Below are 12,417 nucleotides of genomic sequence, written 5' to 3'. Positions count from 1 at the left end.
ATGTTGAAGGTGAAGGTTGTTATCCTTGGTCAAGACCCGTACCACCGCCCTGGCCAGGCCCATGGTCTATGCTTCAGTGTGAAGAAGCCTGGTCTACCTCCTCCCAGGTATGACTCTTGGCTATAAAGTCTGTATGCTGAAATATAACACTTTATGTGTTAGTGAATCAAGCATATGGGTCGTTTTTATGGAGAAACACATACATTATTTTTAAATTTTAAAAAAGAAAATGTTACCTCTTGGCTTAATGTTACTGTGACCCCTCAGTCTAGAGAATATCTATGCAGAGCTGACTGCTGATATAAAGGACTTCAAGCATCCTGGACATGGTGACCTGACCGGATGGGCTACACAAGGTAAACAGTGCTCTGAAGTATGGACTATAGCTGGGTGAACACAGACACACCTGTTACTAATTTGAATTTCCTCTGCATGTTGGTCTGGAGAGATTTCCTCTTATCTGAATAAGGGGAATAAATGACAGATTAGTCAAGTCAAGCCAAGTCATTTCATTTGAATAGCTATAGCACATTTCATATCCCAGATCAGCCCCAGATATCTTACATGGTCAATACTGCCCCCTATTGGTACTGTTTGTCCCTGCAGCTGCTACAGTGAAAGTACACTTCATTTTTGATGCCAGTTCTTCCTTCATCGCTTGCTACACATTGACAAAGATCTGTGACCAGAATATGTTTATACTGTATGTTTGGTCCATACAGTTTCATTGTTAATGCATGACTGATGTGTTATTGATCACAGAGATCTGTTGACATAAACTATAAATAGCATTAATTAATCTAATTTAAAGAGGTTATCCCCCCCTCCCCTTCTTTCTCCCTTTTATGCTGCCAGGCGTTTTGCTCCTAAATGCCGTGCTGACGGTGCGGGCCCATGCGCCCAGCTCCCACACTGAGCAGGGCTGGGAGACCTTCACCGACGCAGTGGTGCACTGGCTCAGCAGGAGTCTCAGAAGCCTGGTGTTCCTGCTGTGGGGCTCTTACGCCCAGAGGAAAGGCTCCATCATAGACAGGGTGAGAGTCTGAGTAGAGCGCATCATTGTACAGCACATTTAAAAGCAACCAAAGTCATTCCAAAAGTGCAATATGAAGTTAAAGTACATTAAATTAAAAAAGTGTATATCAACAATCTCAAAACATATCTTGTGGTGATATTTTACAACAATGGACTGCAATGAGCATACAAGCAATGAGCATAGTGTTGCTCTGTTTCTAAGTGGTTTTGAAACAAGTAATACAAATACCATCTAATGTCTTAAAATCTGATTGACTAGATGGGAATCTAAGTCTTTAAAGTATTTCATTAGAGACATTTCATAAAGTCCACTTTACGTTAATTATGATTCCACGGAACTGCCGTTTTCCAGAGATACCATCATGTCCTCCAGACGTCACACCCATCACCGTACTCAGCTGACCGTGGCTTCTTTGGATGCAGACACTTCTCCAAGACAAATGAACTGCTCAGAGGGTCAGGGACGACCCCCGTGGACTGGACCGCTCTCTGAGACTCTGCTCAATTTAGGAGTGCCACTATTTCATAACACTTTTATATATCAGCTGGCTTTTTAAATACATTAGTATAGCAAAAATGTAAGTAAGTTTGTTTGACAATATCATTTAAGCTACAGCCTCAAATCATTATTGTGACAAGACAACATATCGAGGGCTGAGAACCAAAGGGGCGTAAGTGACATTTCACCAACTTTACAGGAGAGCCAAAACAAATCTAACTGCTTCTACAGTATATGTTCACAGGTTTTTGTTCAGTAACTATATATTTATTAATATTTTACTTCTATAATTTTGTCAGCTAAGAGAGCTCATCAAGAGCTTTCAGGTGATATACGCCCCTTTGGTTCTCAGCCCTCGATATTTAAGCATTGTTTGATGCTAAATAAGGCGCATCACTGGGAATACCCTTTCAGCAAATTTTTAGATTTGCTCTTCAGGTCAGTAGCCATCAAGAGGCCATTGAAGCCCATTTCCAATGTCCCTAAAACATGCATGCAAATAGCCTACAATCTCAATCTGGGATGGATGTGTATTTCTTTGGAACTGAGTAAACAACTGCATTTAAAACCTTCATTTACAAGATTGGTAAGAGTTTAATGTCCCAATTCAAGTTTAATTTAATTGTTAGTTACACCACTGCTGGAAGTCATTAGTCAATGAACCTTCTCCAGACCCTCTCCCAGTTGTGCAATTGTGAATATCTTGAGTGTTCCCAGGCTATAGAATGGGTTTACTGTCAAGGAGAATTTGAAGTTGCACTAATACATCATACCAATAGAGGGAAGAGTAGAAGTGTCTGCAATGAACATGCATGATGAATGCAGTTGATGTGAGCACATTGGATGCGGTACATAGTTAGTGTCTTGTTACGGTAGACAGTTGCATCAGAGAGTATTATTTCCATGTTGTCCTTGTGGCTTGATGAAAAATGTCCTTTCAGCTCAGTTGCTTTTTTTTGTGCACATTTTGTTGGTCAGCCAAGTGGCATTGAAGACTAGACACACAAATGTGTGTGTGTGTGTGTGTGTGTGTGTGTGTGTGTGTGTGTGTGTGAGATGTACTGCGTTTATCATTGTATAAATATGATTTCTGTATACAAATGTAGTGATGAATGTGAAGCTTATTCCTAACTAAACTTTGAAGTTAATGTGTCTTAATAGTCTGAGATTTGCACATAAACCTTTCGCTTTTTAAAGTCTAAAACTGCTCAAATGTCTTTTAAAACTAACTTGACAGTTGCATTTGTATGGTAATCAAGGCGCATTTAATTACCAGCTTAAAGTTACCTGGTCATATCCTCGGAGCTCTCGTGTTTCTATTCATTGAGAGTGATAACTCGACTCATATTACTCAGTCAGTGGAAGGTAAATACAGGTACGTGCCTGTAGTCTATTCTTGTATAGTAGGCAGATTCAGTAAGTGTGGTTAGGGTCTCTCCATGCCCAGACTGGAGATGAAACAATTTACACCCAGAGTCTCACTGAGCAGTTAAAGGTATACAGTAGGTCTGTCATTTGGGTGAATGGCTGTTGACAATTCAGCTCAACAGCCAATCACATTACAACCCCAAATCAGAAAAAGTTGGAACGTTGTGTAAAATGCAAATAAAAACAGAATGATACTACAAATCTCATAAACCCATATTTAGCTGCAAAAAGGACATAGACAACATATCAATTGTTTAAATTATTTCATGGAAAATATATGTTCATTTTTGAATTTGATGCCAGCAGCATGTTTCAAATAAAAGTTGGGATGTGGGCAAGTTTATTGCTGTGCTGCTTCACTTCTCCATTTAACAACATTCTGTAAATGTTTAGGAACTGAGGAGACCAGTTGCTAGAGTTCTGAGAATCAAATGTTGTCCCATTTCTGCCCGGTATAGGAATTCAGTTGCTCAACAGTATAGGGTATTCTTAATCATATTTTTAATTCTATGATGCACCTGATTTGACAGGTCTGGATTGCAGACAGGCCATTTTGGCGCCCTAGACTCTTCCTCCGTGACATAGTAATTTATGTCATTTTCAACATTTTAGATGTTGCCGGTGTCCTTTTTGCAGCTAAATATGAGTTTATTTGCATTTTACACATGGGGTTGTACAACTAGCGGCCATGCTTGTGAGACAACATGTTTATTGGCTAGAAATGGCTTGGTCTTATTTACAGAACAATTTATGTGTACAAAATAAAAGTTTGTTTTCAGAGATACTGTATTCTCAAAAGGAACAAATAAAGGAGAGTGAGATTAAATACCCCGAAACTAATAATCACAGCCTGCAACTTTAAATTGCCATGGCCGCAAGCCTGCAATACCGTGACAGGTCTATATGCAGTCCTCCTGCTGTTGCCTGCCTAGCTTACCTCAACATACACATCCCATGACACACATAGCTGTTCACTAGCTGAGGCGGCACCTGCTGTGTTTTGTGGAGGCACAAAAAGATGACCTGTTTGTGTCCGAATCTGGTTCAAGCGATACACAGGTTCATGAGGTGAAAGTCGAAGAGAGAGTGCTGGAGAAAAGAAGACTGTTTGAATGGAAGGTCAAAACGAGACATTTGGAGAGAGGAGATATTGAAGTTTGCTAAGTTCAATAACTGAAAATAAGCTCATAAAGAACGAAAGATACACTTGCAGATACAGAACGTTCTGTGTCTTCCTTTAGCATTATATGTTACCACAACAACTTTTATAATATCAGTACGTGTTTCCAGCCCGACTCTCCATGTAAACTTATTTCAAAGTTGAAAAGTTTATTCACCCAGTGAGATTGAAACTAGCATGATGTGCTAATTTTTCTTCAGTCTGTCTTCTCTTAAATGTTTATGATTGGGATGTTTTTAGGTCTAGTCCACTTTGCCTGAAGCAGCATCCCAGAATGAGGCCAGGGAGAGAAGGAGGGAGGAACAGAGGGAGAAGGAGGTAGAGAGAAAGAGACATTGGGGGAGAGTCACGGAGAGAGGAAGAGGTAGACACAGAGTGTATGAGAAAAAAGTGGGAGAAGTAGTGGGAGTGTGTGTGTGTGTGTGTGTGTGTGTGTGTGTGTGTGTGTGTGTGTGTGTGTGTGTGTTCGTGTGCACGTGTGTGCGTGTGTGTGTGTGTGTGTGAGTGAGAGAGAGAGAGAGGGGGGGAGAGAGGTAGATGGTGGGTGAAGGAAATTAGGACACTATGACACCAATGCAAGAGAGACTACTGCATTGTGGGATACCCATAAATCCAGGTGATATAGGTAAAGTGTGTGCTGTCCCACTTCAGCATTTTTAGGTCTACTCCTCTTCTGCCTCTGCCTGGACAAGGCATAGCCATCGCCACAGTCTCCTCTCCCTCTCTCTCTCTCTCTTTCTCTCTCTCTCTCTCTCTCTCTCTCGGCAACAAGGGTGATACCACACACCACGTCCCGCCACAGTCACCCAGGAGTCCACTGGAACTGGATCATTCACTGCAGCCTGTCCACGCGGCTAACGGGAACATGGATTCGAAGGTAACTCACCCACCGGGCAGGACGATAAAATGCATTTACTCAGGTTACACTTATCCAATGTCTTCGTAATCTTGCTACACTGGCTACTACTACAGTACCTGTGTTGTCTCTGCCTAGTACAGCAAATGTTCTTGCTATGAATGATGTCTCACTGTTCACTGTTCAAGTTTGAACCCGACTTACATGGTTATTAATGATATTTGCGACATGAGTGCAACTGAGACGGCATCGGAATCCTATAGTCCTGTTACTGCTATCCTGCTACATCACAGGTCAGTCTCAGGTCCAACAGCATGGAATCACATGCGGTCTGCGGTATGGTGTGGTGTGTGTAGGGTGCTAGGCAGTTGTGTCTATTTGCGATTATAAATAAAGGATCAGTTAGATGTTGCTGGTCTCTGTAAGGTTAAGTGGACTGCTCAATATTGATGTGGCTATCCTGTGTGTCTTTGGCCTCTGTGGCCTTCTGGCCAGGGACCTGCCTGTCGGTCAGGTCACTTTAGCCTTCACCTTGTTCAAGACTTTTGGTCTTGGAGCAAAACCAGCTCACTGACTCAGACTGAAGCGAAGTGCGCTGGATTGTTGGCTGTGATGTACTTTTGCATTTCTAGTCAGACAAGTAACAGGTGCCTTTATGCAAAAATAACACATCGTGCAGTGATTGCACACAGAGAGCTACTGTAGGGTCGCAGTGTTTGGGAATGTGAGTATAGCTAGATGTGTGAGGTGCCCGCACTCTGCTATTTGCCCCATATGTTTACAGTAATGTGCTGCAGCATTTCAACCCTGCTGGGTCTTCCTCAGGCACCTCATTCTAATCCAGCCCCTTTTGCCCTGGCTGCACCTCACCGGCGGTGGGGATGGGCACACTACCACTACTGCTTTAGATGTTTGACACTGATTTTGCTTACTGGAAGTTTTATCTACATGTGTCTACTTGGCACGGTGTACATCATGTTGACATTTGCACTCTTTTGTCTGTGTGGATGCTTCTTTTAATTCAGTTTAGTTTGCTAATTCTCCAGGCAAGGCTGATACTGGACAAACTGTGTTTTTTTTTTATCTATTCATAGTTTTGACTAGAGAAAGTAACAAGTCATTCTTTATACAAGCCACTGGATTGTATACAATTTATGAATACATACCCTTACAACTGGAATTTTGAACATTTTGAGTGTATGTTTTGCTGATTTTGAAGTAATTCATTCCTTTGTCAAACTGACCCGCTCACTGACCTTTCATCAGTGGATCACCTCTGTGTGGCCTGCTCTACTTCATTTTGCTCTTGTTATTTCAGTCAATTTAATGAACCTATCGATAATTAAATATAATTGGCAGGCAGATAGTCAGTCAGTCAGTCAGTCATAGAGATAGACAGTCATACAAACAGAGATTACTGAAAATGTAGCTAAACTTCAGAGAGACAGAGAGACATAAAAGAGAACTAAATAATGTCCACTTGTCCTTGTAACATTACTCAGCATAAAGTTTATTATAGAGACCCAACCCCTTTGACTCCAGTGTAATTGGATTCCTTGGGCTCTGTGCTAAATCAGAGTGAGGATGGAAGTGTTGGGCTAGTTAAAGGCTGGACGAGACCCATGCAGGTAGCTCGGAAAAAGAACGGACACTGAAGCATTCATTCCGAGGGACATCAGAATGAACTTGAGGCGACCCACAAAATATTCTGTCCCATGTTTTACCTTCATTCATTTCATTCATTTAGCAGACACTTCTTTCTAGAGCAACTTACAAAATGAGGAACAACATCCCAACTACAATGCAGAGGAGGCCCTGGGAAAGAATCCCCTAGGTATAAGACTGTAACTGGTTATCAACTCAAGAAGACGAGACAACAAAACTGCTAATTTGGACTAATTTCTGTTGTGTAGTATTGCGTTTGGGCACAATCAGTAGTAAACTCTTCTTGTAAAAGTTCATTTCAGTCATCAACTGAAGAAAATGATTGACTGTCACTGACAGGGAATTACAAAGAAAAGCATTGACAAAATACCAATTTGTTTGCTTCTTCTGAAGCATGAATCAAATCTATGAAGCAGATCATCAAAGCAACACAGACTCTTTTACTGTTTGTGGTACTAACAGGTGTGTCCAAACACAGGTAAATAAAGACACTTGTATCATAATGCTGCCCCACGATGACTCACAATACTCACAAATCAGCACTCCTATATGGAGTGATACATCTGTTTTATCTTCCCTCATCTACCTCCTTCTTCTCCTCGTCCCTCTCTTCCCTCCTCTACTTCTATCTACCACTTCCGCCTCCATCACACTTTGACTGGTACTGATAGGCCTAATGTAGACACTACTATAATGTAGACACTCCTATCCTCTAGTAATAGTATTGACAGATGCAGTATTATTTCTAGTCAAGCTCTCTTCTGCACTGTAGCTTGAAAGTTATTATTGCTGTAAATCGCTTTGGATGAAAGCAACTGCTCAATGAATATATGTCAATGTAAATACAGCATGCCGTTCCCAAAACCACCTGTTGAGGCTTTATGTAACACTGCATCCTGTCCTGGAGACTCTAAGCACACAATAACCATGCATTCTTAATTGAGTCAACTCATCCTGCATGAAAAGCAGTGCTCATCAATCAGAGACCTGATTGTGGTCTGACAGGTTGAGCGGATAGTGTAACTAGAAGCATTCAGGCGTCACCGGTAATGGGACACATCTTTGATTGTGCTTGCACGATGTTCAGTTTTAACATCCATAATTCTCCAAAAGTGAAAGCACAGACTGAATTATGTAATGGACTAACTTAAAATACGGAGAATTCAACCTAATTATTTTATACAACTCCTTTGTCGACTTCTCTCGACAATGATATGACTTACTGTCACAACCTTCCTGTCCTTGATATAACCATACAACTTTGAAATGTTTTTTTTTTTTTGTGTGCTATTTTCAACCTTTAGTTCTGCCTGTATCCAAAGTGATGCATATCAGACTATTGGAAAGCAAGGATGCTATTATATACCAGACAAGTTAACGATATGTAAATGAAAGAAGCAATTCAACCAATAAACCTGTTGTATTACAAATGTTCGCTATACGTCTATGCAAAACAGGAGAGGAGTTTCACCATGGAAGTAACTTATACTTACCTACTTACTTACTAAGTATTGTTATCCATAAAGGTTGACCTAGAAAAGCTCCTACAAGTGGCACCACTTGGCGCTGTGCTGTATCACCATAACAATACCACGTATACTGTATGCTCCCTACAATGACTATAAATAGTAACAGATACCTCTATTGATAGTGTGTATTGACATGCCCTAAGTGGCTCCATGGCATGTGCGTCTAAGCATCAGTGGGGCCCGTTCAGGGGACGGAAAGGAGCTGCCATCTGCATCAGGCATTGATGAGTGGTTAGTAATTAGCTGAAAACGGATCGGCCTAATCAAAGATCAGTAACTGGACTCCGGGCCTGCCTGTAATTTTGTGTATGCAGGAAGGGGGGGGGGGTATTAGAGGAGAGGAAAGGTGGGGTGGGGTGGGGTGGGGTGGGGTTGGGATGGAGATTCGATGCAGGTGGAGGATACTGTTTCTGGAGCCTTGTGTTACACGCAGTGGGGTTGCGGTGGAAGTGGCTGAAGTGGTGGCGGTGGAGGAGGCTAATAGGAGTAATGCCGAACGGGGGATCTTTTCCTGCCCCCCCCCCCCCCCGATAAATGATTCAGCAGGTAGGCTGGAGCGCAGAGCCAGACTCAGCTCATTAGGCTGAATGGACCAGGCAGGGCAGGAAGCCGCGGCTGCCCGCACGAGAGGCTACACCTCCGGGCCACGGCCCTCTTAACCGGGCACCCCAGCGGAGGCCGTCAGAGAGAGAGAGAGCGAGCGAGAGAGAGAGAGAGTGTGAGCGAGAGAGCGGAGAGCGGAGAGCGACGCGCACACGGGCACTCCTCATTAGGGTTACCCATACCGCAAGAGTCAAAATCGAACCCTCGCCCGCTTTTGGTCAACGCCCTAGTCATGTGTGGGCTAATTTGGCAGTGAAAAGGTTAGTTGGAAATGGACCGCCAAAGCACGCTGGCTGGATTGCATGTTCACTGAATGAGACCAGACAAAGCAATGGATATCCAGGTACTCTGCTTTTTAAGAGCATAATGAGTCTCTGTCTGCTGTATCTCTATGTTGAATGTGTATCTTTTGTTACTGTAGAATCTACAGTGTAAATTATTCTTTTTTTGTGTTGTAGAATGATTGAATGCAAAAATTGTTCAATACATGGTTTACTATGGTATAATAAGAGCCAAAAGATAAAACTTTGTTAGAAAACATTAGTATGAGATCTTACTGTGTTTTCAAGAGAGCACACACAATTGGAACAAAATTGTAATTCAATTTCATTTGAATCTTGAGTCACTCCAACCATACTTTCCAGTTGATAACACCACGAGTGTTTCTCTAACACAATAAATACGACTAACACTGGAACAGTGTGAAACAGCGTTAAAAACGTTTCCAGACATAACACTCCGGTCTACCCATGTTACATATAGCCAACCCTCCCCACTCTGGGGGGGGGCCGTGGTTTAATACATTTTTAAGCATGCTTGCATCGAGGACATTTAGCAAGGCGGTTGCAGAGCCATCACCATTAGCACGCCACTAGACTTGGTGACAGGTGACGCCACACAAAAGCCCGGACTCTTGAGTTTCTTGCGGCTATCTAGGCCAGCGGCGGGTGTTGCCCTAGGTGACACAGTGTCAGTCACTGACCCCGAAAGCGGACGTTGTGGTGGCTTTTCAGGAGCGGCTGGCCACCGTGAGCGAGGAGTAACCGGATCCGGCCCCGGGGGCCGGTGGGGGTGACGGAGACAATGGGCCGGCCTCTCCGCTGATGCCTGGCGAGAGATGGCCGTGCCGCCTCTCCTGTTCCCCCTCTGATGGCGGCCATTAAAATGGGGTGTCTTGTTGCTCTCTCGCTCCCACTCCCTGTCCTCCTTGTCATGTCGCGCTGACATTCTCGCTTTCTCTCTGGATTCATCTTTCCATCACTCACCCTTGGTTCTCAGCCATGCTAATTTGGGAAGTCTCAGTGAATCCAATAGATCATTTGGCTCTGGCATTTAAAACTGTTTTTACTTTGGCCAATAAGTGGCTATTTCTTTCTCTTTCTTTCACTCTGCTCCCGCTTTGCTATCTCTGCCTCTCTTCCCTCGATATCTCCTTAATCATGCTAATTTGGAAAGTTGTAATAAATCCAAGCCTGTGCATCTAACCCTTTTTCCATCTTGGCCAGTAACATGTAGCTGTCTCTCCCTTGCTCTCTTCTCTCTCTCTCTCTCTCTCTCTCTCTCTCTCTCTCTCTCTCTCTCTCTCTCTCTCCCTCCCTCTTTCTCTCTACACACACACACACACACACACACACACACACACACACACACACACACACACACACACACGGAGACACACACACACACATCCTCTTACCTCATCTCAGCCTTGGTGTCAGATTTTCATCCGTTGAGTGTTGTGGCCCTAGTCATGCACTTCCGTAATCTCTGCCTTGGCCTAGTGAAGCATGCCATCACAGGGTCATCAACATCAAATTATTACACAGAGCCAACTTGGCTTAGTACAGAGCTTGTTTCCTGAAACCTTTCACAGAGATTACTCTTTCTCAAACATTTTACCGCTACTTGATATCCACGTGTGAAACCATTGGCAGCTTCTAAGTGTTGTCTTTAAACCTCAAACACCCAAGCCATCTTAAAATCTGCAGGCTGCTGTTTTTCTTCCCTTTGCTTATATAGGTGTTGGGGATGACCTTCTGGTGTTCTGGTGACCTTCAGTGCTCATTCACTGACATGTCTATGCTTCTGTACTGGTGTAGTTTTGTCTGCTTATCGTAAGGCCATGCTGTCAGTACATTCTTACAGTTTCATATGCTTGTAGTTGCATCGTTCTCAGTTCAGTAGTTCTGTGTTTGTTCAACAGGATATATGGCTATAATGGGTATTGCTGAGAAGCATCTTGAGTGCTGGACAAAGAGGGAGTTTTCCACATGTGGTTTGATGAGATAACACATGGGAATAATCATGTGTAGAAATACGAATAATCTATACATAATCTACATTACGTAACCACAATGAAGTAATCCCATTAAGTACAGTGAACCACAATATTACATATCAGTATAACATATTTACATACAGTTTGACACTGTATGTAAATATGTATTGTTAAACTTTAATTTAGCAAATTTAAAACATCCACAAACCATTACTTCTTGTTACTCATATTATGTTACAATTATAATATGTTGAGACTGGAGCACTGTCAGTGCGTGGGAGCCTGTTTTTCAGACAGGGCAGGAATCGTACCACTCCTTCCTAAATGAGATAACAAACAGCCGGCACAAAAATAGGGACGGATGGCATGAGCTATATTTGATTGATATGACCCGTAAAACACGGCAAGGCATTCATTTTATTCACCGTGTTGAGTTGTTGAGTTTAGTTGATTTTAGTTGATTGCCAAGAAAGATGCCATGAACCCCCCCCCCCCCCCCCCGAAACTGTCACTCTCAAAATGGACCCACTAAATGATCAACACATTTTTTTTTTACAAATAGAGTGAAAGTGGTTCACCGTGATCCCCTTAGAATTTGATAAAATGGGGAAAATGAATGCCTTAAAGCTCTCAGACATCTTTCATTAACTTAGGCCTACTTTGGAGAGTTAGAACTAATGAGGAAAACACCTCCATCTGCATGTGTATGTTAGCACGTACATACTGTACTGTTTAGTGTGTGTGTGTGTGTGTGTGTGTGTGTGTGTGTGTGTGTGTGTGTGTGTGGGTGTTTGTGTGTGTATATACAGTATGTGTGCGTGCATGCTAGGTGGAGGGAGTTCTATAGGGAGTGTATTTCCATGTGTTTATCGTGTCTCTCAGGGGATACATGAAGATAATTGGGTTTATCAGGCTATTGCTCTCTCTCTCTTTCTCTCTCTCTCTCTCTCTCTCTTTGTGGAGGGGAGTGCATGTATGGATGTGTTATGTGTTTTGGTACACATGCGCGTGCACACACACACACACACACACACACACACACACACACACACACACACACACACACACACACACACACACGAGGGAAATGGTATCAGGAAAGCCAGATGAGAACAATAAAGACATGATGAATTACTGCATGAGCTGATGCCCTTGGCCTATATTGCTCCCCATGACTAGGCCTAGCTGAGGTTTCCTGTGGTTTCAGATGAAAATAGCCTTGTTTTTCCCCAAAAATAACTTGCAGAAACTTTGGGATACAAGAAAACATCTTCCAAAGTCTTTTGTCCGTATGCCGTAGACCTAAACTTCTTTATATCTCCTAATTATGCTGTTATGTACACA

General features: G+C 42.7%; 1 protein-coding gene across 1 annotated transcript; it reads left to right on the top strand.

Moving 5' to 3' along the window:
* LOC134101248 (uracil-DNA glycosylase-like) lies at nucleotides 1-1,658 on the top strand. Its single transcript, XM_062554845.1, has 4 exons — nucleotides 1-107; nucleotides 268-356; nucleotides 856-1,034; nucleotides 1,388-1,658. The coding sequence occupies exons 1-4, from the start codon at nucleotides 1-3 to the stop codon at nucleotides 1,526-1,528; spliced, it is 516 nt and encodes a 171-aa protein (XP_062410829.1). The 3' UTR covers nucleotides 1,529-1,658.
* The last annotated feature ends 10,759 nt before the right edge of the window (nucleotides 1,659-12,417 follow it).

This window comes from Sardina pilchardus, chromosome 14 (assembly GCF_963854185.1).
Source record: "Sardina pilchardus chromosome 14, fSarPil1.1, whole genome shotgun sequence".
NCBI classification, from domain to species: domain Eukaryota; kingdom Metazoa; phylum Chordata; class Actinopteri; order Clupeiformes; family Clupeidae; genus Sardina; species Sardina pilchardus.
This window is presented reverse-complemented; position numbering and strand designations above follow the sequence as displayed.

Excerpts from the sequence above, each read along its gene's own strand:
- LOC134101248 (XM_062554845.1), top strand. The coding sequence starts at position 1 with ATGTTGAAGGTGAAGGTTGTTATCCTTGGTCAAGACCCGTACCACCGC. Across the intron at positions 108-267 it reads CCTGGTCTACCTCCTCCCAG|TCTAGAGAATATCTATGCAG; the intron begins GTATGACTCTTG and ends GTGACCCCTCAG. Across the intron at positions 357-855 it reads GACCGGATGGGCTACACAAG|GCGTTTTGCTCCTAAATGCC; the intron begins GTAAACAGTGCT and ends TTATGCTGCCAG.